This window comes from Opisthocomus hoazin, chromosome 1, assembly GCF_030867145.1.
Source record: "Opisthocomus hoazin isolate bOpiHoa1 chromosome 1, bOpiHoa1.hap1, whole genome shotgun sequence".
In the NCBI taxonomy this organism is placed as follows: Eukaryota; Metazoa; Chordata; class Aves; order Opisthocomiformes; family Opisthocomidae; genus Opisthocomus; species Opisthocomus hoazin.
In genome coordinates this window covers 6771997-6798463 of record NC_134414.1, presented here as the reverse complement: position 1 = coordinate 6798463, position 26467 = coordinate 6771997, and the positions used below count along the sequence as shown (strand labels likewise).

General features: G+C 46.6%; 2 protein-coding genes across 3 annotated transcripts in view; one reads left to right on the top strand and one right to left on the bottom strand.

Annotated features, from left to right (window-relative positions):
- Positions 1–2995: 2995 nt before the first annotated feature.
- Positions 2996–13480, bottom strand: AAMDC (adipogenesis associated Mth938 domain containing). Of its 2 annotated transcripts, none has more exons than XM_075416047.1 (4): positions 13398–13480; positions 9157–9307; positions 5378–5473; positions 2996–4328 (listed from the first exon to the last, which is right to left on the bottom strand). In XM_075416047.1, exons 2-4 carry the CDS (start codon positions 9286–9288, stop codon positions 4188–4190), a joined length of 369 nt encoding a protein of 122 aa, XP_075272162.1. In that variant the 5' UTR covers positions 9289–9307; positions 13398–13480; the 3' UTR covers positions 2996–4187. The 2 variants fall into 2 exon arrangements, with proteins under 2 accessions (XP_075272162.1, XP_075272152.1); XM_075416037.1 differs by lacking the exon at positions 13398–13480 and adding an exon at positions 12902–12974.
- RSF1 (remodeling and spacing factor 1) overlaps positions 12416–26467 on the top strand; it is a 71644-nt gene continuing 57592 nt past the window's right edge. The window contains exons 1-2 of the mRNA XM_075416024.1: positions 12416–12455; positions 13258–13460. Coding sequence (XP_075272139.1) covers positions 13265–13460 — 196 coding nt within the window. The 5' untranslated portion in view covers positions 12416–12455; positions 13258–13264. The remainder of the gene's footprint in view (positions 12456–13257; positions 13461–26467) is intronic.

Sequence of the window (26467 nt, the reverse complement as noted above, 5' to 3'; positions counted from 1 at the left end):
CTGAGTGCTGGGCTTCTGCCCTGCCATAGCCTACACGATGAGCGAGCTCAGAATGAAAAGAAAAACAAGGGGCTGTACTCGTGCACAAAGATAATTTGCATCTTTCATCTCTGTTGAAGAGGGAACAGAGGCCTTCAGATCCCCATCACCCGAGTACGGGCAGAGTCTGTTCCCTCAGATGTCTGCAAGGACGTGGTGCCAGCACAGAGCTGCGGCCACGGGGAGATTCAGCAAGCCAGAAGCACCGGCAAATAATTTTCAAAAAACTAACAATGTTCAAACACCCCTCACCTCCGCGTTTTATCTCCAGAGGGTCAAGAATGTGGCAGAGAAAAGGCTGAACTCACACCAAGGGGTGGGGTAGCTTAGTGGTTTGAAAATGTGTCGCCATGTTTGTAAGTTTTTCAGATTTAATTACACATGGCATCTGTGCAGGGGGGGGGAAGGCTGGCTCTCAGTGCTTTTGATGGGGAATTCATTATCAGATTGCTGACATCCATGGAAATTCATTAGGCCAATTCTTAGAACTTTGCAAGTAAATAATGTAATTGTTGTCAAGAAGACTTAAAACAATGCATAAATGTATTTGGAACAAAGTTGAAGATCATGAGATACTAACTCAACCTCGGTGTGGCTTTCACGTATCTTATTTTTAAAGGTATAGAAAAACTAAGTGGGAGGATACCGTCACTGCAAAAACTGAAAAGCAAGATCTTTGGAAGATGAAAGAACAGGGCATGCATTTAAATCAGGACCACACGACATCCTCTTGGGCACAGAGATGCGTTTCCTCTGGATTCAGAATCACAGAATGGTAGGGGTTGGAAGGGACCTCTGTGGGTCATCCAGTCCAACCCTCCTGCCAAAGCAGGGTCACCTACAGTAGGCTGTAGAGGACCTTGTGCAGGCGGGTCTTGAATATCTCCAGAGAAGGAGACTCCACAACCTCCCTGGGCAGCCTGTTCCAGTGCTCCGTCACCCTCAGAGGGAAGAAGTTCTTCCTCATGTTCAGACGGAACTTCCTGTGCCTCAGTTTGTGCCCATTGCCCCTTGTCCTGTCGCTGGGCACCACTGAAAAGAGCTTGGCCCCATCCTCGTGACACCCACCCTTCAGATATTTGTAAGTATATATTGGGTTCCCTCTCAGCCTTCTCTTCTCCAGGCTGAACAAGCCCAGCTCCCTCAGCCTCTCCTCATAGGAGAGAGAGATGCTCCAGTCCCCTCACCATCCTCGTAGCCCTCCGCTGGACTCTCTCCAGTAGCTCCTCATCTTTTTTGAACTGGGGAGCCCAGAACTGGACAGACTACTGCAGATGGGGCCTCACTAAGCATTCTTGTCCTGCTTGTCCAAGTTCTCAAAGCTGTAGACTGAGTCGGCGATACAATCACTATTTTCATGTTATTTCACTCGCATCTTCCAGTTTATTCTTTGCAGCAGGTGCTAGGAATGTAGGAGCAGGCTGTCTTTTTAGTTTAGGATTTGCTCATGCGATATTACCGAGACTTCAGAATAAAGTCTGAGGGCTCATCAGTGCTAGGCTTTGCGCAAATGCTGCCTGATGTCCCTTAAAAAAAATGCAGCGGTGTGTCCGTGAGCCTTTTCACGGCCCGTGTCTCCTGGCTGCCAGCTCACGCGTGCTGCTTCACAAAGATAAGGGCTGGGGCTGGACCCGCTTGGCGGCGGCTCAGCCGGGCTGGAATCTTCCTGGCCCCCAGCCCAGCTTTGACGAGAGCGTTGGGGCAGGAGTTCGCTGCCTACTGGGAGAGCCTGCTCCTGGTGGGAGGTAAAGCAAGCGGCGCACGTGAGGAATCCTGCCCTCTGAAAGTGCATCCCCCTGATCTGGGCGACGAGCCCGTCATTTTAACGAATTATTTACGGCTCTAGCTGAAAGCTGCGATGTAACCATGATGCCATTTTGAGCTCTGGTTGATTTTTTTGATGAATCAGTCCCAGCTGTTTCCACCATGCAGCAAGGCTATTTCAAGCACCAAGAAGGAAACTGGGCTTTCAGGGGCTGGAGCAGCCAAAGGTGACTCGGGAAGCTGGGACGGGAGGAGGAACAGAAGAGACGGATGGCAGAGACTGGCAGCGGATCAGCTTCTTGCGGACACTGAAACTTTGTACTGATGGTAACGAAACTTAGCGGTTTACCTTCAGAAAGGGAAATCCGTTTCTTTGCACGCTGCAGCTCCCCGGTTTAGAAGTGGAATCTTCTGTGTCCTACCAGCTGCCGAATGAAAGGAAATTAGAGGCTGCAGCACCTCTCCAAGTCACCTGGCAATGCCGAACTGGCTGTGCTCCTCTTAAGGTTTTTTGGGAGGACAAAACACACAGCACCCCTGTGAGGAGCCCACCGTATCCACTGCATTTTTCTCAAATGCAGGACCTGCACTGAGCAGTTCTATTGAATGTGGCTTCGTCATTATCATGCCACATTAACATAAAAATAAAAAATATAAGGGAAATAACCCAAAACCTGGAGGTGAAAGATCAGGTGTTCACTCAGCTTCTCCTAACAGTGTAACATGCGTGCTGCTGAACTTAAAAATCTGGAATTGTCCTCTTGGTAAAAGCCTTACAAAGCCTCTTCCTATTTAAGGCTGCCTTAAGGCCCAAAAGCTCAAGAAATAATGCAAATAATACAACTGTGATCAAAAGAGTCAAACCAGCTCCGCTATAAGATAACGACCCTTTAATGCAAAACGCCTTCGCGCTCTGGGGATTGGTAGGAACTGGTTCCACCAGCGTTCCCGTGGGATGGTGACATCTCCCAGGTCAGCGTTTCACCTCCCACTTCACACCACACAAGGTGATCGGAACGGCAGCAGAGCGGTGCCGACGAGCACTGCACCGGCTGCCGGGTCGGAGCGCACCGCCGCGGCTGGACAGGCAGCTCTCGCTGGTTTGGAGAAGACATTGCCTCTACTGTAGCTACACTAATAGAAAATATTGCTGCAGTCAGGAGATGGCAAGACAAAACCTTCAAGTACTCACTTTGCTTTCACACCACATTGTATTTTATCAAAGGTTTGAAACGATTACTAGAGCAAATAAACAGAAAAAGAACACAGTGTTTTGTGAAGGGGTATTCTTGGGAAAGTCAGTGCGTTCTCGGAGCAATCCGAGCCTCTCTGCTACTACTTGGATAGCTCCGAGTGCCTCAGAGCTTCTAGGAGTGACATCTTCATACTTTTGTTAATACACACAGACCAAGAGCCTGGTGGGAGGAAAAAAACCCCTTACAGTAGGTAACTAGTGATATTAAAAGAAGCCCACCAAGAACAGCAACTAGAGAACTTTTTACATTTTCAGTGTAATAAGAAGTTTGTTGTCACAAGGTTTAAATCCTCAGATAATGGTGACCAGTGAGAATTCTCAGATCCATCCTCAGCTTGCTAGCAGCAATTTGGACCGACTTCCTAAAGATCAACATGCTGTGCTGCAAACTCTAGTTGTGTGACAAAGCTTTCTGATAATTTGAAGCACCTAGATGGAGACTTTCCAATGGATATGTATGGCACAACTCAGTCCTCACAATCCACAATTAATAGGAAAATTCTTTAAGGCACAGATTTTATGTTTATTCCCCACAGACATGTTTGGGGTTTTTATTCCCTTTTCCAGGTTCAACATAAAATTTAACAGTGCTAAATTATGTGATGTTCTTCAATTACCACAAACAGGTCTGCATAGCCAATATCCTGACTGAAGTCACCAGCAGGAGGCAAAGTTCTGTGTTCTGGGTTTGCTTTGTAATTAACTTATTTATACAGTGGTGGTAAAGTGCTTCTTTACCCCCACTTCATATCTACCACCTGACTGCACTCATCAGCTATCTTATGGCTGCATTCCAATAGCCAATAATGCACTTTGGGGCTGTTTTCTCATAAAAGCATTCTAAAACCTAATATATTAATCTAGCCAACAGGTGAACAGTTTGGTAACCAGAGCACGGACAGTCTTCCAAGGAGGATTAGGTCAATCTCAAGAATTGTATGGAAGTGATTCTGTAATTAAATGATTTCATTAACAGCCCCTTTTTTGAGCATTCGTTTAAATCCTGAATCGCCTTTGCATTTCAGACTGCCGGCGCACAAACGCCTCTGCCCGCAAGCGCCTGGGCTGGGCGGGGAGCTGCGTCCCTGCTTTGCCTGCGGTCAGGGAAGGCGGAACGAGCTGTAACGCTTCAGCAGGTTGAATGGAAGACTCCCCCCACTCTGACACCCCGAGCAGCCAGGGCATTGTACTCTGCCACCGCCTTCTCGGTCTGCAAGACCACCACATCAATCCCGCTTTTCTTCAGGTAGTCCACAGTAGACAGCGGAACCTCAGAAGAGAAAAGGAAAAGGGAAGAGCAAGTATTAGATTCTTCCCCACACACACTGTAAGGCTTGAAGAAAACCAGGTACTGATGGCATTTGTTAGTAGATGCACTTAAGTAACTGATAGCAGCCCAACTGACAATATGCTCACATACTTCTAAGATTTATATAATTTTTTTCCTCTTAAATAAAGCAACTTATTTGTGGGTGTCAGGAGGATGGGGCCAGGCTCTTTTCAGTGGTGCCCAGTGACAGGACAAGGGGCAATGGGCACAAACTGAAGCAGAGGAAGTTCCAGCTGAACATGAGGAAGAACTTCTTCCCTCTGAGGGTGACAGAGCCCTGGCCCAGACTGCCCAGGGAGGTTGTGGAGTCTCCTTCTCTGGAGATATTCAAGACCCGCCTGGACGAGGTCCTGTGCAGCCTGCTCTGGGTGACCCTGCTTCGGCAGGGGGGTTGGACTGGATGACCCACAGAGGTCCCTTCCAACCCTGAACATTCTGTATACACACACCTTCCTTTTCTCCTTATGGCTCAAAATGCAGCACTTTCTTACAAAAATAAATAGAACTGGAGCTAAAGGGAATTAATCCAAAAGAGGTGTTACTCACCAAAAAGCTCAAGAATTGCATCTCATGAAGTGAAGCTCAGCACTTCTGAGCTTTCTGTAGCCAGTTTATCTACTGAAATGGCACCCTGCCAACGTTTGTAACAGAAATGCCTAATTATCAAAGTATTTACAGCAGGCTAGAGAGCCAGTTCATAACCTATTCTAAGAAGGAGGACTAACAACACGGTACAAAGTTCTCCTTGTTTAACTGCAGAACGCAAACCTGTGCACTGCTTGTCATTGACACTAATACAGAGGAGCTCAAATGATGTTTCTTTTGGGAAGAGAGTGACTCTGGCAGGAGTTCTGTCATGCTAATTCAGCATCCTGAATTTTTTTCCCCCCCTCTTAGTAAAGCATCATAGATTTAGGTTTCCCCCCCAACCAGAGGGAGAGGGAAACCAAACAGTTCTAGTTTATGTTTATCACGGCAGAAGAACCTACCTGCAAAGCCTCACTCATGCCACGGCCAATCACCACCGTTTTAACACCCTTCTGGACAACTTCTTCGAGGTCAGCTGGTTGCACGCCAGGAGAATGCTGTCAGGGAAAGGAAAGAACAGTCTGTGGACTGACAGCAGCGACCAGGAAAGCTTCGTCCATACGTTCTGAAACTCCACAGAGCAGCAGGGTCAATCAGCAGTACCAGAGTGTAACACAACGCTCTTTTCTGCACGCACACGGCAGATAACGTTGGCAATTAAGAAAGGTATTTTATATGCAGATAAAGGATGATTGTCAATTGATGGCAATATTACCATTCTTTATTAAAGAGTTAAAAAGATTCATTACACATTTCTAAAACATTTATGTGTAACAACTAGCATTTCATAAATATTAAAAGTTAATCAAAAAATTGCAACTTACTACCATTTGTTTTCAAATGAACAAAACCTTTTTGTAATAAAGATTGTGGCAAGCCAAAGTTTACTCACTTTAATTACAAAGAGGTCCTCAAATAATTAAAATGATTAAATTCTTTTCCTGTTTACTTTGCAAATCTCATTTACCAAAGAGGACTGAAACATACTGGTTAGCTTCATTTCAGTTAACAGTTTCAATTTCTGCAGTATTCTTAATTTTGAGAAAGGAATATTTGAAAGCAAACTCCCCAAAGAAAAAAAAAATAAAAGAGAAGAGCTTTAACAGCATGCTGAGTTTTTAAAGAGCAATACCCATTTACTACTGGTACGCTTTGAACATAGGAATCCACAAATACACCTGTAATGTTACTACAAAACATTGTCACACTAATTCTCCTCCTGGATTCGATTTCTATTTCTCTCTGTATGGCTGAGAGTACGACTCTCTACAAACTGTGGCTAGAATTTGACCCCTCTCTGGTGTGCTTTTTTTTTTTTTTAAACTATAAATACTATTTCCCACCTCCCCTTTTTTTTGTTTTTTAGGATTCCTAAGTTCTTTTAGAGGACTGCGATGAGTTTCTCACTCGAAGTAGGCATCATCATGTCGGACTCCTGGAGAATGTGATTTTTATGGTGATGCCCATACATCTTTATCCCCTATACTTCCAGAAAATACTACATTCTTCCAATGAATTAAAGTCAAAGCACCAGCTTAACAAACGGCTTCTGTTGTCCCATTAATTAGTGAGCTTCACCCGTTGATGTCCTTGGGTCCTCTGCTATTCTTTTTCCCCCACCCAAGTTGCCAGCAGCTGATGCTGCAGCCTCTCGCACGGTGTCAGGGTTCTCTGCTCAGCCCTGCCAACGCCCCAGCTTGCAGAGCAGAGCAAGCCAGACTCTTCTAGCTGAAACGAAGACATGAGCTCCTGAAGCTGCAGGTAAGAGAAACCTTCCATGGTAGAGTGCCACTTCCAGTGAGTGGATTGAATTTATCCCACCAGAAAGTCTTTAGCCTGGCTGGTAGCTGGAATTTCAGCACGAGAGATCGTTCACCTTTACAGTTCTCCAAGCTGTGTTCCCCTTTGCCCATCTACGTTTGATGCCCACACCCAGAACGCAGAGGTCCCTTCAACCTGCAGAGTTTTCTCAGACCAAACCATTGCAAGTACGTGCCTATGACAGAACAGGTAATGCTTTTCCTTTGGGGGTTTTAAAGCAGACTCAAAACTTAAGACAAAAAGAGAACTGGTATGGTTTACTGCAATTACAATAATTAGATTGCTGGGGAAGATTTGCTGTCATGTGATAAGTACTCCTGAGACACTGCAGCCATGGAACAAAAGGATTTTCTTCAGTTACACACAACACTGAGCCGGGGGTTTCCATGTGTTTTATAGGAAACCGGTGTCATTAAAGGAAACGTGTGACATAGTGGAATAACTGTATCACTGCTGATTTGACAGCTGGAGGGAAAGGCAAAGGGCAGCAGCATTTCTTGCCTGTTTTATTCCCTGGCCTTCCTTTCAGGATTCCTACTTCTTTCTTCCCATTAGCAGATGGCACTGAAATGCAGCCAGCCAGGGAGGCTGCCTTTCATCCCCAAGGGTTAAGGCCGTAAGAACTATTAGTGCTTAGTTACAGAACCTTGCAGAGCCAGTTATACAGTTTTCCCGATGAAAGAATTACATACTAAACAGCAGGCTGACAGCAGAGAAGGGAAGGAAGCAATTTATTTCCAACTAAAGCGTGGGACATGACCAGCACTGCTTGTTTCCCAAACCTCAGCTCCTCCTACCCCCAGGAGAAACATGCTCAAAGAAAGGAGGCACTCTGTAGTCGACCATGAGGAACTCTGCAGAGAACGCATCTGGTGAATCCTACTATTTCCAGTGCTGACTAAATTCACTTTTTTATAGTTCTTCCGCAGTTGGAGACACAGTCCAGAAAAGCTTAGCTCTCTTCTCACATCGCTTGCTATTCAATTTTCAACCAAATCACTTAACTCCTCACAGCTGCAAGTGTGACAGAACTGACCTAAAGCAGGAGTTTTACACACCACCTATATATAAGACAAAACCTAAATAAGGTATTTTTTGCAAGACAACACTACCTTTCTCTTTCTCTGTATAAACTGAACTGTCACAGCTTAAGAAAGTTCTGTTCCCCCAAAGATTATAGATGAAGTTCCAAAACCAAAGGGTCTGCCCTTCTCTTGTGCCAAAACTAATTTGACAGAGCTGTATCTTCTGTGCGGGTACACACACAGGGGCTGGGTCGACGACCCAATCGGTATGGAGTTCTTTTCATAGAATCACAGAATAGTTTGGGTTGGAAGGGACCTTGAAGATCATCTGGTTCCAACCCCCCTGCCATCAGCAGGGACATCTTCCACCAGCCCAGGTTGCTCAGAGCTCCATCCAACCTGGCCTTGAACACTGCCAGGGAGGGGGCAGCCACAGCTTCTCTGGGCAACCTGGGCCAGGGCCTCACCACCCTCATGGGGAAGAATTCCTTCCTAATATCTAATCTAAATCTGCCCTCTTTTAGTTTAGAGCTGTCTCTTTTGTGCTTTAACTTTCACGTAGAAAGCAAGGATTCTTATTTTCCTAGCCTATACACTTTCCTAGTACAAACCCTAATAGGGGAAGAATTATCATCGAGTTCCTAATGCAACAGACGTTATCCTGCTTCTGAATCTGGAACGTCAATACTATTCCATGTACTTTTACACAATTCTGATAGCACTTACAGATAAAGTTTAAAAATTGGGAGGACAAGCACTCAGTATGTGGCTACCAAAAGAAATCATTGTGTGGAGCTTTTCACGCAGAAACTAGTACTTATGACACTGTATCTGCACATTTTTTCTCTGAAACAAGTACAAGGGACCCTAAGGAAAAGGCTGTAAACTAAAGCACATGCACTGCTGTCTTCCAAACACATAAGGTCAGTTACTGTGGATTTAACTTCCCTAAAAATTTTTTTCCTATCTCACTCAAGACAACTTAGTTTACACAGTCTGAAAAAAAAGTTGTTACCAGCATCTCATGGTAATTGCACTCTTAATCAAATGCAGAACGCTGTTTGAGAGCTCTGAGGTGTGTGACAGTGGTCTGCTCAGGCTAGCCGTGAGGAGTGGTGGCAACAGTTGCTACACCCGTAGGACCTTGTGCATCTGAGGTCCTCCTGCCTCTCCATGCAGTCGCCTCCTAAACATACACTCTGTTCTTACCAAGCAAAGTCTGACAATCAGACGGCAGCAAAAGGCAGCCTGCTGAATTTCTGGCCAGAACTTTCACAGCTGTTCTCTCAGACTCCTGTTTAAAATGCAGGATGGATAGGAAACAGCAAACTTACATTAGTCCCAGTTTCTCGCCAATCCCAGGTTCGGCTTCCACCCGGCCACACTTTGCAGTCCTTATACGTTGCAGAGCAGCCTTTCACCTTCATCTGACCCCAAGAAAGGGAAGCAATTTCAGGGGAAGACATCACAAAGTTGAAGCAAGGTCTGGAAAAAGGATATTTAACACAGAACATCAGGCTAACATATGCAGAACATCAATAAAACCAGAAAATTCTGTCCTTGCCCCAAGGAGCTGGGAAGGAAACGCTACTACAGACTTTATCCAGACGTGGTTTTGTGACAACAGAATTGAACTGAGGATCAGGAGATTTGCTGAATTACCAGTCCTCTCGGGGATTTTGTGCAGGATTTGGGGCAAATCATTTCACATGCTAAATCTGTGCAAGTACTGGGTGCTCAACTTTTAAAAGTATCAACAGGGATCACGTCCCAGAATACCCTCTCACATCTGGGTTTTAATCTTCTCCCTAAAACCTACAATGAAGACGATAACTTCCTAAAATATCTGAGAGACACGCTGCTTCTTTGGCCCTCCAAACCATATTGGCGTGCATAGGTTCATTAATTTAAGTGAGCAAATGAGGTTAAAAAAAGATTCCAAACAAAAAAACCCAACAAAAAAGTCTATCAACAAACCAACAGCGTTGCCATATTGGTGTAGCGAAGAAGGCTTCCCGAGACCAAACGCGGTCAAGCCTTCTCGTCACTCCTTACAGGGACCAAGTCTCCCTACGAAACATCTCAGGACAGTTAAACACCCAAATAATATGTTTACTAATGTTGACCTCCATTTTCATTGTTTCAGCTTAACACCATCATTTCTAGCCCTTTCTACTGTGGACAACGAGAACAGCTTAATCTTTGCTTTTTCCACCACCTTTTGTTTTCCTGAGGACTTCACTCTTCATCTGTTTTCCCTTCTTTTAGATTAAAGCTCAATTCCCTTCAGTCACGTTTTCTAAATCTCTGCTTATTTTCTCCTTTTTCCCTGGCAGCCAACAACTGGCATGCATCTTCCTTTGATGTCTGTTGCCTAAAACCAGACAGAGTGCTCCAGCTGAGGCCTTATCAACGCTGCTGTAGAACAACTGCTTTTTGGTGTTAACCACAGCAATTTTCAGATCCGCTATCACAATCACAGCTGGGCATCAGCGGGGCAGGGACGCTGCCTCACAAAAGTAACGCCACACCTTACGGCCTCTTCACAGGCCTTCGCGTGGCTGCAATCCGATTGCTGGTGTGATTCTGGCAGAGACGACACGAGAGGAACTGCACGGCGATACCCTGGGAATGCGCTAGGCTAGCATGGCGGTCAGGTGACGCATCTCGAGGGTAGCGTCACCTTTCTGCCCTTCCAGTTCATAAGGATGAAGATGGTTTGAAATCCGCATTATGAAGAAAACTGCAGTGAAAAGCCCCCTGATCCTGGCTGAGCCAGAAAGCCTCAGTGGCAGATCCTTCCCGATATGCAGTTTCTAATCCTTTTCAATTGTTCAAATTCACCAGGAAAAATTGATCGCAGGAACCCTGGTGGCAGAGATTAAAGAAAGAGCCCTGCCAACAGAGAAATCTTTGGATTACCAGGCTCCCAGTCCTGCTGGAAGCCTCCCTTCCCGCCTTGCACGCACAGCAGCAAACCAGTGTGGGCAGACAGGACGCAGTCTCCTCCGACTGCCAGGTGCAGATCTCAGTATCCCACTCCCAACGCCACGTTGCTTCGGATTCAGCACAGGGCTGAGGCTGCCAGAGGTGCTTCTTCCACAGAATAGCGGGGTGATTCTTTACTTCCTTGCTCCTTTGGGAAGTTAGTGGCAGGTGGGCCCTGCCAAACAGGGAGCCAGGCAGGCAGCTACAGGGGAGCTTGGGCTCATATATCCCAGATTCTCTCATTACATATCCACAATGCAATGAATTCAAACGGAGGTCTGCAAGCCTATTTTTCCAAAAATTTGCTTGAAGGGAGATTATAGCAGAAGAAATAGCCAATGGTAGTCCCAACAGAATGAAACCATCCATCAGCCAAAGAGTCAAGGCTGGGTAAACCGCCCAGAACCTGGCTGAAGAATGGAAATAATTTTTGCCTGTGCTACTTTGAGAGGAAACGCCAGAATTAGACCTGGAAGTTAGACAGAGGTGAATGAACTATAAAATGATTCAGAATATCAGATATTCCAAACCCAATAGTATTACAAGGCTGGGACTGTGCAATCAAACAGGCACAAACCGCAAATGGGAAAGCAAATTCAAGCTAAGGGTTCTCCAAACAGCACAAAAATAAGTAAACAGCACAAAAGAGACAAAACTGAAAATCCGTAAATAACAATTTGCGGTCCAAAACTATTTCCTGTAACACTGACAGAGAACACCAGTAAGGTCAGGTTATTTGAATTAATAAGAGTATCTTAAATTGGAGTAAGAATGAACTTTCTAACAGGGACTTTGGACATCCTTGGCGGAGAGCATGGTCCAATCACCAATCGGCAAGGAGTAGGAAGATATCTCCCCAACGAACGAGTTGGTTTTTTTAATTATTTACTATGACAAACATAAAGTGCAAGTTAAGATCAAAAGAGACATGAACTATACGACTCCCAAGTACAGTCTAAAATAGCAATTTCTGTAAACCGCAGTAGTCTAAACACAAAGAAATGAGGAGGAGAAACAACTCATGAATCTATAAGCAAAGTTATGAGAGTTTAAAAACATAGGAAATTAAGCAGAAGAGGTTAAAAGGAGGCAAAGCACAAGTTTATGCAAGGAGACTGTACTGAAAGCAAGAAATGAAGCAGTGGCTAAGGATGGCAGAAGAAAATAGCCAAGAACAAAATGGAAGGCACTTGAGGCTTGAAGTGCAGTTGGCCAAGCAAGTGGAGTTTCAAACCATCAGCACACCTGTCTTCTGCGAGGGTAAACGCTGTTTCAGAACAGCGCCCACCACCAACCAACAGAACAACAAAAGGTGAAAGAGAGCAGTGCACCAGAGACTATTTTATTGGGAGACAGCAGAAAGAAAGAACATCTCACAAAACCCAAGGCGCAAGCTCAGATCCCCAGAGGATAAAAGGTGAAAGAGGACATTGGTGTACATCGAGTTTGGGGCAGAACAACTCCAGCAAGGTATTCAAAAGTTGACGTTGTTCTCTGGCGCTGGCTGGGAGCGGGGTCAACAGGCGAAGGCGGGCGACTTCCCCGCAGTTTCAGGAGCGGCACAGCAGCAGGGAAACGGGGCCGGACTGGAAAACTGACGGCAGAAAGGCAAGCAGAAAGGACAGGCTGAGCTGGAATCAGCTGGGTAGGGAAGGGGGCAGACGTCAAGCTTAGGAAGCGGAAAAATACTGTGGGGGAACTCGGTGATCTAACTTCGCCGGTGCCACCCTCAAGGCTTCGCGGTGAGGGAAGAGTTTACTGAGGGAGGTCACGGAGGGTGGGGGTGGCAGTGAGGGGGAGAAGGGCATTTCGCGAACAAGGCGGGGGAGAAGGAAGGAGGGAAGGGCAGAGAACCGGGAGGAGCGCCGGTGAGGCGCAACGGCGAGCAGGCGGGGGGCGACGGCAAAGATATGGACACCCCCCCCGCCCGCCCGCCCGCGGCCCCGCCGCCCCCCGCTGCTCTCCCCCGCCGGAAGGGGAGCGGCCGGCTGCGGGGAGCGCCTCTCCGCCCGCGGGGCCGGGGCCGCCCCGTCCCGCCCGTCTCCTCACGCTGATGGGATCCGTTACAGCCGCTACCGCGCCCGCACTCACCGCGCGACACCGCCGCGACCGCCGCCGCCGCCGCCTACCCCGCGAGTGGGCGGGAGCGAACGGCCCGCTGACCCTTTTCATTGGCCGGCACCACCCGCCGCTCCCCGCCCCTCCGCCCGCTCCCATTGGCCAAACCGGCCGCCTGTCCCTCCTCTCGTCACCGCCGCCCCGCCTTGTTTTCATTCCCCTTGCCGCACGAGGCGGGGGGGGTGTGTTGCCTCGCGCCGCTCTAGCTGCCGTCCCCCCCCTCCCTTTCCTCGTCCCCGCGGTGCATTGTGGGATAGTGGCGGCGCGGCTCGGCAGCGCCCCCTCCCCTCCCTCCCCCGCCCCCTCCCCAGCTCCTTCTCCATCCTCAGGTCCAAGATGGCGGCGGCGGCTCCTCCGGCCCCATCTCCGCCTCCCCCTCCTCCGCCGGGCCCTTGCTGCCCGGGCTCGTGGCCTAACTTCGCCGTCGTCTGCTCCTTCCTCGAACGTTACGGGGCCTTGCTGGACCTACCCGAGCTGCCTTTCCCCGAGCTGGAGCGCGTCCTGCAGCCGCCGCAGGAGCCCGGAGACCAGGGTGAGCGGCCCGGATAACCCCCCCCATACCCCCCTCGCTCCCTTTCCCCCTCACGGCCGGCTGAGGGGGGCCGCGGTGCGGGGGGCGGAGGAGGAGGGGGGGGCCGGGGCCGTTCGCCCCCCCCTGCCTCACCCGGCCCCGGGGGTGGAGCGCGGTGAGGGAGAGGAGGGGCCTGGGATTCCCGGAGCGGAGCCCTCTCCCCCCCCTCAGCACGGCCCTGCTTTATTTTAGGGGGGGAGCAGCTGTTTGTATGTTGTATTTTTTAGGGGGGGGGGGAAGCTGCCCCCCCCCCCCAGCGGAGCACGGCAGTGAGGTGGGGACCCCCCCCGGGTCCTCCTCTCTTCCCCCCCCCTCAGTGCCGGCTGTGACACCCACCCCCCCCTTGCTCCCCAGCTCTGTGCGGGTTGGCACTCCCGCAGAAGCTAAAAAAATAACTATTTTTGTTCGGGCTGGCGCTGGCAGCGGGTCTCTCCCGTCTCCTCCCCTCTTCGAGCTTGGGGGTCGCATTGCTCCCCCCCCCCCATGTATGTGCCCTTTTTCGACTTCTCCCCCGAGACAAGAAGGGGACAGACACACAAGGTCTTGATCCTCTTTCACCCCCTCTCCTTTCCTCTCTCTCGGGGGGGGGGGGGGGGGGGAGGGGGGGGCAGAGAAGCCCTCCCCAAGCCGCTGTCGCAGGCCATCTCCTCCCCACACAGCCAGCCAGCCATTGTGTGCCGGCTCCCATCCCTCCCTTCTCCTCCCTCTTGGAGCTGGGGATGGGGGAGGGAGGGAGGAATAAACTCGCTCCTTGCTCCTTCCCCACCGCCACCTGAGCTCGGCGAGCTGGAGGGATGGCTTATGCACTCCGCTGTTTTCTTTCGGGCTGCTCCCCCCCCCCTCTCTCCAGTAGCAGATCTGGGTTTCCAGTCCCATCCCTGCTCGGTGCAATGGATGGGGGAAGGGCTGCGCGGAGGCAGGGACATGGAAGAGGGGACGGTGCTTGTTGCTTTTGGTCTCTTGTCTCTATTATTGGTTTGGTTGTTGCCTCTGCACTCTTGCCACATAGGGAGCCCGTGGACCTCACGGCGCATGCTCGGCCAGGCCCCATAGAAACTTCCTGCTGCTGGAGGAGCCCCGCTTTTGGTCCGACAGCCCCTGCTTTGCCCCCAAAACGCGCTCACGCTCATCTCCCTTGCCACCAAACCCTCCCCGTGCGCGGGTCTGGGGTTAAATCGGCGTGTGGGAACTTCCTCGCTGAAAGGAAGGTGGTTTGTGCAAAGCGCAGGCGTCCTGTCGGCGAGTTCGCAGCAGCCGCCGCTGAAATAGAATGGCCCAAGGTGAATGTATTGTCTTCTCGCGTTGTCCGGCGTCTCACCGAGGCGAAACAGGCAGGCGAGATCCGCTGACTTCTAAAACCAGGGTGAACTTTCTGCAAAATACATATTTATATTCAGTTCCGCAGAACTCCTCTACTTCTTATGTTATATAAAGGGCTCATTAGAAAAAGCATTGTTTCGCTAAGCTGTTGCAAAACTTATTCCTAAAAACCACCGGCACACTTAAAAGTTTTCATTTTTAATGAAAATACTCCTTTTAAAGCGATGTCTGTGAAGAAGGCTGTTGCTTTTACTGTGTGACACAATGTAAGTGGCTGTGTAAAAGTGATTTCCTTGTGTGAACTGCAGAATAAATTAAAATGAAAAGGTGACGTAGGGACCTGTGTTTTAAGTATATGCACTTGATTAAAAAAAACCCAAATCTGATAACTTTAAATGCATGACCGGAGGGTTTATCAATAGGACAGCAATTGCTGCATAATGCTTTTCTTGAAAGCTTTCAAATGATTCGCGTTACGGAGTTTGCGTTACAGGTTGATTTGATACCTGCCAAATTTTTAAACTTTTCTCAGTATTGCCCTTCCTCTTTGGTGGGGGACAGGTTATCCTCACTGCTTTAGAACAGTCCTCCCAAAGGGGAGCAGTTTTAGCTTCTGAAAAGGTGATCTCTAACTTACTTGGGGTATTTTTTTTGGTTGTGTCTCGTGTAGATGATGTGTTTGCTTGCATTTTCTCATCTTTAAGGAAGAAAGTGTGGAGATGTGAAAAACAAACTCGTATGATTCTTGGCACTTTGCGTGGTAACTTGTGTGGCAGGGGTTTTCTTTTCTTTTGCTAGAACCAACTGATTTGGCTTGGTTTGCGGTAGCTGCTACCTGCTGTATTTTATGCTTTTGGAAAAATGGTTGCAGTGACTCGGTTTCTCTGCATGATTTTGACTTCATTTAGCCCCCAAAGTGGTGTTTTTAAGAGTACAAGTCTTAAAGTTGCTAAACATTGATTGAAAACTGAAGTGGTCCTTTTTTTTCTGAACATCTGTTATTTACCAACAGTATGTGGTTTTCCTTGGAGAGCAAAAGGGACTGTGATTTCAGTTCCATACAGTTTCACTTGTGATACCAGCATTGCTTGACAGTGGATTTGCATTGACAGTAATGCATAACAAAATCTAAGCAAATAGCTACAAAAGCTTAACGTGTTTTTTTTTCTGAACTTCTTAGAATCTGGACCAAGTTTTAACTCTCAGCTGCCAGGTAATGGCTATTTGGAACTCCTCTCCATCTTTGTTTTGCAGTGGAGGAAGGGAGTCAATAATCTGGGTTTTTTGTTGATTACCTTTAACACTGTTGCGACGCTCAGCAGTTTCAAAAGTGTTGGGGGGGGGAGGATTGTTTTGTTTTGTTTTAAACATGGCTTATATTGTCTTTGCTGGAGAGTTACCCTAGGGAGATGCCAGTGGAAGTTATTTTCTTCATATTGGGAGCCTCAAAGGAGACCTAGGAGCTCAAGCTTGAATGTTGTTCAGTCGTTGTGTAACAGTCATATTTTCTTTCCAGTTAATAATTAGAACAAAGAGCATGTTCATTGTTAGGGAAGCAAGGTATAACCTTCCCTTACAGGAAGGGATGCTGTGTGGATGCTGAGCAGATGTTAACGGCTGGGGAGCTGTCAGATGTTTCTTAGAGGGATTTTAGATTTTTGTTAGTGTGCAGACAGCACTTGAACTTTGCCCTGTTACCTCTCCTACCTGAGAATTTCAAGACAAATAGTAATGACAGCAGTGCTCGAGTATGAATAATTTTCCATAGTGGTCTGACTAGTTTAGATACCAAATTAAACTGTATTAGTAGTGGGTTAGATGTGTTAGCTATGTGTGCACAGGTATGGTCTTGTCTTAAAACGCACAAACCAGTTTAAAATGTTCTTTGGGATTCGGTGGGTAACATAAATCATGCTTCAGTAGGAAAATAAGAATCTGGCCTTGATTCTGCCCGTCGCTATTGAATGGTGGGATAAGCTGGTAGCCGTGGAAGTAGTTTGCTTCTTAGGAACGCTGTACAATAAAACAGCTTAACTTTTCCTGCTGATGGTTCATTTGGAAGTTGCAACTGTTCAGACAAAGTAGTGAGACCTGTGGTTATCTGGTGAAGATTTTTATAGCGCAGAATAATTCCCTTCCCTTTAAGAATCGTTGCCCTTGCTTTATGTACAATGTTGTGACGTGGGCTGCAATTATGACAATCTTAAACTTCTTTGGAAAGAATGAACGCGATTGTCTGTCAAGATGGTGACAGTGTTAACTCACAAAATCTGCTTGCTGATATGCCGCAAAGTGAAGTGTTTCTTGTAGCATTTGTTAAAAAGCAACCCGATACAGGATTTTAACTGGAACTTCTGAGGGCTGGGAGATGTCATTACCCTTGTATTATTGTAGTTTTAGATGCAAAACTAAAGTAACAATACAGATCATCCTGCAGCGTGCCGCACTGCTGGATCTCTTTTGCCGCTGCTTGCTTCCAGGGGCAAAACTGTGCAAACTGGAAGAGGCATTGTAGGAAACCAATACTTGTTCTCCTTGTTCTAACATACGCTGTCTTTTTTTAACTAAGAGCTTTACTTGCAGCAGAAGAGCAGTTGCAGATTGCAGTGGTAAATGTGAGTGATAGAGGGGAGCAAGAACTATCTCTGTATTTAGGGCTGTGTTTAAGGAACCATGATACCAGATCACCACCTCCTTTGTGTTGGTAAATAGCTTGAGAATCGGTATAAATGTTAATTAAGCACTTGGTCTCTTGTGAATGAAAATATTAGTAGATTGTTAGCCTGCACGACAGAGACCTAATTTTACACATGACTGCGCAGAACGCTTGCTGGTTTGCCAGGTTCCCCAGTGTGTGAATGGGAGAACCTCTCCCGGAGGTGAATGGCACCTTCCCAAGTGCGTTAGGCTGTGTTAGCTCATCAATATTTGCAGGCTTTTCTTAGCAGCGTGGGGTTTGATTTGTTCTTGCTTGAAACAGAAACAACTGTGCATGCTTTGGATATGCTTTCAGCAAAATAGCGAACTTGCAGCAAAATCTTGCCAGTAACGATCGTGCTAAAGGTGGTCTTGGAAGCAGCAGGTGTGTAGTGGTGTGTGTTTGTTTGGAGTTTGGTAATAAGGACACTCTTCCCATACTGGCTCGGGTTTAAGAGATGTAAAGAAAGACATGATGAGATGCAGATGCCTGGTAGTAGGCCCATTTTTGTAAATCTCTCCCCTTCCTTTTTTCTCTCTTTATAGTGAGAACTGAGGTTAACAGCAGGTAGCTTGTGGAAAATCTGTGTAAGCCGTTTATAGTTTCTTCAATTTTTTTCAGTAAAGAATACCTGAAACTACATTGTAGAACTGAAAAAAAACCTGTATAGTCTTTGGAGCTACTATGCTTCAAGTCAGTAAGTTATGTTTTGTAAGTTGCTCTGTTTTTTCTACATCTTCTAGACACCAAACATCTTTTCTCTTTTCAAATGAATTTGGCTGCTGAAGTCATTTGTTTCAGTGGGTTATGTCAGGCTTTTTGTTGTCATTCCAATACCTCTGGAAAGCTTTACAGCAAGGAGCTTAAGGGTTCTTGCCATTCTCTGTAGAAATTAACAATTAACGTTGACTTAAACTGGTGTTGAATATTTGTATGGGAGAAACATACTTACAGCTTTGTAGCCAGCAAAAGCCAACCATGCCTAATGACAAGGAGTTTGACAGATGTGAATCTCAAGACTGTGTGTGTTCCTAACGACGAGGGTAGTGAAGCAGAGTATTGTGTTAATGTGCTTGATTTTTCTCCTATTTAATGCTTAATATCGAGCATGTTTGTGTACTATTGATCATAAGTTACGGGGTTGATGTGACTTTTAGGTAAAGTCATGATATGTTGCAGTTACCTGTAATATCCACAGTAGGTCGGTTAATATTAAAAGTAGGAGATAAGTGTGATGCAGAAGTACTGTCAAACATGATTTCACTTAAAACCTAATAACTGATGTGGTGCTTGAGATTTACTGACTGGTTTCAGTGCAGCTAGATTAATTCATGTGGCGTCCTCATGTAAACGAACGAGTTCTGACATCTAATGCTGGTAGCATCTGTGATGCTGGATGGGTAGAGTTTATTCACATGCTGAATCTTCTTCGTTAAACGTATGAAGTGTGTGGCTGTATTGGTATTACGAGCTTGCTTCTGCCACAGAGCTGTATCAGCTAGTAAGAGGTAACGCATTTCATCTGCGCTGTGGGTCTGAGTGTTCGTGTCTTATCACACTCTTTCCTGTATGAGTAAGAAGTTTAACTGCTGTTCTGAATCAGTCGTGTAGTTATCACCTGAATGCAGGTGGAACTTGCTTGTGTATATGTGGAATAGAAGTAGATCATTGCTTTTCTTCAGCATCTAGGGACCGAATCAGATTTTAAAACATTTTTGTCAAAGCCATTAATCCACCTGTAAGTAAAATGCAAATTTTTAAACTTACCAATAAACTGCTGGACAATAAAAGTGTGTCTAGTAAAACTTTTGAAAATGATATGTTACTTCTGTGCTTGCTTCACTTTTGAGTGTGATGGAGGTTCTGTGCTTCTAGTTTGTTCAAATTTATCAAACTCCATGTTTCTAGCCATCAAATTAACTGATTTTTTGAAGGCAAACTCCAGTGGCTTGAAGCTGAAATTCTCAAAACAGCATAAGAGGGTTGAATTCTAGGAAAGTAAGTAGCAGGGGTAATCATTCTTGTACCAACTTCATGGGAAAAAAGCCTCTAATGCAGAATAAATTGCTCTTGTCTACGCTTCAGTCACTTTAGATTAATATAGCTTTAAGGTCAGCATGCCTTACCTACTTGTGCTTCTCAGTTATTCATTTAAGAAGTGAATTAAGTTTACCTTGGAATTAATTATCTCATAATAGAATATGGATGCATATCCTTGTTTCAGCTGTTCCCATTTCATTAGGTTTTTCCGTGGCGAGCCTTCATATCTCTATGTGCGTTGAGCTGGCATGTTAGCTCCCCTGAGCGTGCTCTTCTATTTAGGCTGGCAGTGCCAGTTTTAACTAGGCTCCACATCGTCTTAGGATCCTACGCAGAAGACAGGAGAACACTGTACTTCTCAGGAGACAAGCAGTTCGGTTTCTTAACCAGTTACACTGCCCATCTGAGAGAGGTGACAGGACACCACATGGAAAGGAAAAAAAGGAGCTCGGGGTGCTGCTCTCCGGTCACAGATGAGCTGTGGCAGGACATCCAAGGCCCCCTGCCAAAGCTCAGCCCTCCTAGGGATTACGCAGGTTCTGCTGGACCGTGTGCCTCCATCGAGGAAGGGCTTACCACCCTTTTGCTAGATGGTTTGTTGAATTCCAGCACGCTTTGGACGGTACAGAACTAGAGGAAAAACTTCCGACATTTCTTCCAAGTCACAGTCTCACTTCAGGACAAGTGTGTAAGATCTGGGAATGCCGGTGGAAATTTTTCTGGCCGACGTGAGATGATGTTTGCTGAAAGAAGCTGCGCTGTGGTGTATCTGTATCGGAGAACTTTATAAACATCAGAGTGAGTTGTGTGTGACACCATCGTGACACATGAGCTGGAAGTTAGGCGTTGTCCCACGATCCATCAGCGTGCTGTGCCTTGTCCTTGGCCAACTGCAGAGGTCTGCAGAAGCTGTAAGAGTTTCTCGGAATACTCTCCCTGCATCCAGCAGTTTGTAGCTCAGGGACTTCCTGCCTACACCTACCATGAATGCAACTTTTTTCTTGTGTTTGGGATTAGTTCAAGCTAATGTCATGTGGTGTAGGAACAGTTAGCAGATACCTGTGTGCAATTATTAGTGCCCGCTGCCTGGTACACACACTTCTGAGCCCATCCCACTGCTGACATTTAGATTAGCTTGTTCGTGGCCTGTACTAAGCTGAGAAGCTCGTGGGAGTTTCTGGAAAACTCATAGTATTGTTGATGTGAAGATTAAAACAGAATAACTATTTGTGGTGTTTTTGTGCTCTTCAGTAGCTGATAGACTGCATCCCTCGGGCAGAAACCTGGTAGATTTAGGGGGGGGAAGAGAACCTACTTGGTGGCTTGGTAGTATTGTCCTGCTGGAGGCAGAAGACAATGGCAGAAAGACTTTGTGTGGTGTGAAGGAGAGGGCCGAAGCTGCTGGAGGACTGACCTGGCAAGAAGGGATGGATGATGGGAAGAGGATGAATAGGTATCCTGCTGGAGAACAGTGTGGCTATAGGCTCACTGCTGCCTCAAAGCCAGTTGTCATGGAGTATCCATTTGAACATTAAGACCCCTCTCTGGGCCATACAACACTTAGCAGCACAGCTGCGTTCCTCCAGGTTTGTGGAGATGTTCAGTGCTTCATGGGTATCTGCTGTAGCTGGGACCAGCCTCCTCTGGTACCCTTGCAGGACAACTTCTGCTGTGCTCCTCTGGGAGGAAATGCAGGAGTACGGCTGGCGAGAGCGCTGGGGTTGCGATGCAGGAGTGTCTCCTGATGCCGACGATCTGCACCGGGACTGCACGGCGCACCGCAGAGATCGCCCATCCCGCGGCGGGGAAGCTGCCAGGCTGCCAGCTCTCCTTATCGTTACCTGCCGGGGCAGAATAATGCATTGGGGACGTTGGCTGTGGGGTTCAGTAAAACATCTGGTTGGTTCCAAATGTTAAAATCATTAAGAAATAATAAAACTCATGCAAAGGTGTGTGTATTTTTTTTTTTTGTTTCCACCAGCCTTGCAATAAGAGCATAGTTTGTTCCAGCCGTGGAATAGCCGGATGCGTGACTGTTCATAACACGAAGATGATCTTTCCACCCTGTTTCATTACCCTTGCTCCTCTTCCCCCTTCTCTCCAAATCAATGAACTCTCTTTTGCTTCAGTTGTTCTACAAAGCTCGACAAACATTTTAGCATTAACAGGTATTTCTTAGTAGCCTCTAGCATTTGTCAGTCTTTCATATATGCAGTTTGCTCTCAGCCTGATACAGTTATTTCTCTCTCCCAAGAGCCAAACAAAGCTCTTAAAGCTTGAGCAGCGGAGAATTTCTCAGAACTACAGTAGAAGTTGTGACCCTTTTGATGTCTGTAATGGTCTGGGGAAAACAAACAATTTCTCAAAGTGAAGGAAGGCCTATTTCTAAAGATTCCTGTGTTTCAGCAGCTGTGCTTTAGTATTAGATTTCTTTCCATTATGATCATTTAGATCTTGTAGTACCTTGGAGAAAAGTGCTGTTTGCCCTTGAACTCACAGGCTTGATTGATGCTTGAAGAACAAATAACAAGCGAGTTGTACCTCGCCAGTCCCAGCCCTGCAAACTCCCTTTTCCAAGAAAATGGTGGTTCTCAGCGTGGAGCTCTGCAGCTTGTTTGGGTTGTCTTAGGCTATGCCATTTTTCTAGCATAACGGTCAGTTCTGGTTGGCAAAGTCCTGAACCAGTAGTATGCTGAATGAAGTTGGTTTGTGCGCGAGTAATCACTTGGTTTCCCATTTCACTCAGTGTTCCTCTGGTACTGCCCTGGCTGTTTTCCAGCTCATCTGCAGCTATCTAGCAGCACAAGTGCCAGGGCACGTTCATTGCCTCTTAGTCTTAATGACTACCAGGATTATAACAGTTTCCTCCTGAGAACAAACTGTGGTGGTTCACAAAAACCATATTAATTAGTGGATGATAGAAGTGTGGAAATTTTAGTTTGATCTCGGAGCCCGTGCTGTGGCGTTCTTGCGGTTATCAAGAATACGTTGCAAGAAAGCATCCGAGGTGGAGAGCTGTGTGGCGGGATGCAACAACAAAAAAAAACACCCCAAAAAACCCCCAGTATTGCCTGGAGGTGGTAGTTGGAAGGGAATTACCTTAGGCTGGACTAAAATGGTCATGTGAATGCTCTTCTTTGTGGAAAGATACTTCCAGTAAGTAGCAAAACTACCCCTTGAAATGTATATTTCAGCTTAGACAAATTCTCTAGCTGACAGTATTAGCTGAACTCCTAAATAACACGTTAGCGACCTGCATGAAGGTTAAGAAAGGTTAGCAACAATTGAGAAAAATTTGAATGATAACAAGGGAGCTTTTGGAAGAGCTGACCTTGCTGAGAAGGGAGACCAGAAGGGCTAGTTGCAAGTCAAGGAATAAAACGCTATGTCCTAGATGCAGTGTGCTTGCAAAACTAGCAGGGGTCCCTGAATGGGTGTTTGTCTGGCGAACAGGAGTGGGATGGGGAAGGCAAGAGCAAGGGCTACATGTCTGAAGTTTTTATGCCAAGTAGAAGTTGTTGGAGAGGTGGAAATTTATCCCTGGTGGAGTACAGAAAGAGAACGTACTCGTTGCTGGCAGTAGAAAGGAGGAAGCAGAAAAGTCCAAGGTGGATTTGGAGGGCGTGTGGGCAGAGAAGTATCTTATGTAAAAAGAAAAAAAAAAACAACTAGGAAACATAGGTGTCTAAAATCACTAGCTACAATACAAGGATTAAAATAAGTACATTTCTGAGAACTTAAATAACTTCTCTGCATAAGGTGTCATTATTAGGCTAATTTGTGCTCTCTTTATTCTAGTTATGCTGCCTTTCCGGCAATAAAGATGAAATACAAAAAAAGTGACATGTTAGGAAAGGATGTACTGGAACAGGGTAATAGTGTGAAAGCATGCTGAGTTGCCAGGCTTAGATACTCATTTGGCTTTCTGAAAAACTTAGGAAATACAGCTGGTGAAAATATACAGACTCATATTAGAGTACAGAAGTAGCAAACAGGGTGACCAGCACGTTTTAAAGAGGCTAACAAAGATTGGGGGAATCAAAAGCAAGGAGCTTTTACATCCGGTATTGATAAACTTTATGAAATTGTAATTTCATTGTTCTGATAGTTGTATTAGTTATTCTCCAAAGAAAAATATTCTGCGATTTTCTTTCGAAAGCATGGATAGTTCTTTTGAAGCATGGATACGTGGATCACAGAATCACAGAATGGTCGGGATTGGAAGGGACCTCTGTGGGACACCCAGTCCAACCCCCTGCCGAAGCAGGGTCACCCAGAGCAGGCTGCACAGGACCTTGTCCAGGCGGGTCTTGAATATCTCCAGAGAAGGAGAATCCACAACTTCCCTGGGCAGCCTGTTCCAGGGCTCCGTCACCCTCAGAGGGAAGAAGTTCTTCCTCATGTTCAGACGGAACTTCCTGTGCCTCAGTTTGTGCCCATTGCCCCTTGTCCTGTCGCTGGGCACCACTGAAAAGAGCCTGGCCCCATCCTCCTGACACCCACTCTGAAGATACTTATAAGCATTTATAAGGTCCCCACTCAGCCTTTTCCAGGCTGAACAAGCCCAGCTCCCTCAGCCTCTCCTCGTAGGAGAGATGCTCCAGTGCCCTCACCATCCTCGTAGCCCTCCGCTGGACTCTCTCCAGTAGCTCCTCATCTTTCTTGAACTGGGGAGCCCAGCACTGGACACAGCACTGCAGATGGGGCCTCACTAGGGCAGTGTAGAGGGGATGGAGAACCTCCCTCGACCTGCTGGCCACACTCCTCTTAATGCACCCCAGGAGACCATTGGCCTTCTTGGCAGCCAGGGCACACTGCTGGCTCATGGTCAACTTGTCATCCACCAGGACACCCAGGTCCCTCTCCACAGAGCTGCTCTCCAGTAGGTCCGCTCCAAGCCTGTACTGATGCATGGGGTTGTTCCTCCCCAGGTGCAGGACCCTGCACTTGCCCTTGTTGAACTTCATCACGTTCCTCTGTGCCCAATTCTCCAGCCTGTCCAGGTCATGCTGAATGGCAGCACAGCCTTCTGGTGTATCCACCACACCTCCCAGTCTGGTGTCATCAGCAAACTTGCTGAGGGTACATTCTAACTCTTCATCCAGGTCATCGATGAAGAAGTTAAACAAAACTGGGCCAAGTACTGACCCCTGGGGGACACCACTAGTTACCAGCCTCCAACTAGACTCAGCGCTGCTGATGACAGCCCTCTGAGTTCTGCCATTCAGCCAGTTCTCTATCCATCTCACTGACCACTCATCCAGCCCACACTTCCTGAGCTTCCCTATGAGGATGCTATGGGAGACAGCGTCAGAAGCCTTGCTGGAGTCGAGGTAGGCGACATCCACGGCTCTCCCCTCATCTTGGATCATGCTTGACAGATCCTTGCATATAGATGCAGAGTCTTTCAAGGTGGTCACCGATTAAAGTGGTTGACTTGTGTTCCACAGCAGTCCTACCTGATATGACCTAAATAGTAACTCTGGTACCAGGCCCTTTCTTTGCTGTTATTCTCTGGGGCAGGAGGAATCGATTAAGCCATGGAGTATGTTTTCAGCCATGGCAGTCTACAGCCCGACACGTTCATGCAATCTGATGTTGCCAGCGGTCTGTGTTCGTGCTGTTGAAGTTAGGACTGACTGAGGAGTGGATTCGCTTTATATTCATCCCTGGTGACCCTCCCTGGCAGGGGCTTAGAGGAACATGGAGGAATGCACTGCTCAACCAGTCCAGCCAAGCCAACCACTGAAATTGAGTCAGCATCCAAAGCGGTCATCGGTGAAGAGGGAAAACATCATCATAAACCTTAAACTGATTAACCAATCAGAAGCTGGTTAGAGAAGGAGGTTTTTTTTTTGTCACTGTGGTATAAATAAAGTAGAATTCCTCAATTTTTCTTTATGGCATGGGTAATTAATAATATCTTCCAAGAAAACAGGAAGGAGAGGAGTTGTTTGAAGATCAAGGTGAAAGCTGGCTAATCCACACTAAAGGGAAACACTGCTGTGGATAAAATACTGCTGTGAATTGACAACAAAACTGCAGGTGCAACAGAGTTGCAAGTATGCGTGAGAAGGGAAGCTGCTTGTGAGGAATAAATCCCAGAATATTTAAAATCAGCTGTTGGCTCAACATTATAGTCTAGGTAGTATTGTGATGGGTCAGAGGAAAGCATCTCTATTAACATGGAGCTGGAGTTTGAAAATTAACAAAATACCAGGCAGTGCAAAAAATCATGTGTAAAACTTGGAGGGTGTTTTATTTCATGTGTGTGTGTGTACGTCCCGTTTTGTCGATGGATTGTTTGCCTTCAGCTTGGTTTTAGCGCTCGGTTGTGGCTGCTCCATCTTGAAAGATAATGCAGACAGATCAGTAGGTGAAGGAGGACTGTATGAGAGTTTCCACAAAAAAACCCCAACCAGTTCTTAAAAAGGGTCATGTTAACTTCAGAGGAGGTTTTTAAATGTGTACAAAGCAAGGCTTCTGGAGATTGGCGTTCTTGTTATGTTGTAAAACCACAAAAATGGTGTATTAAATGAAATTTAAAAGTGATTCAAATTTAAATGCTTTTCACATGTTCCGTAATTAGAATTGATTGCTGCAAATTATTACTGAAGCCAGAGCTCAAAAAGATCTAAATACTAAGGAGTTTTGAGTTGTAGTGAAAATATTTAAAAATTAAGAACATGAAGTTTCTTGCCTCTGCGTTAAGCCAGGTTGTAACTAAAAAGAGGATTTAAAGCTACCCTGGGGGCAGGTAATTTCATGGGCGTGCTGTGGGTTTTTGTGACCCGCGTTCTGAAAACAGCAGGCGGTGGTCGCTGTCAGACCCGGTGCTGGGTTATACGCACTGTGGCTCATCGTTTTCTTTCCCAAATGCTATGCATCAACACATTCTCCACTGCCAAGG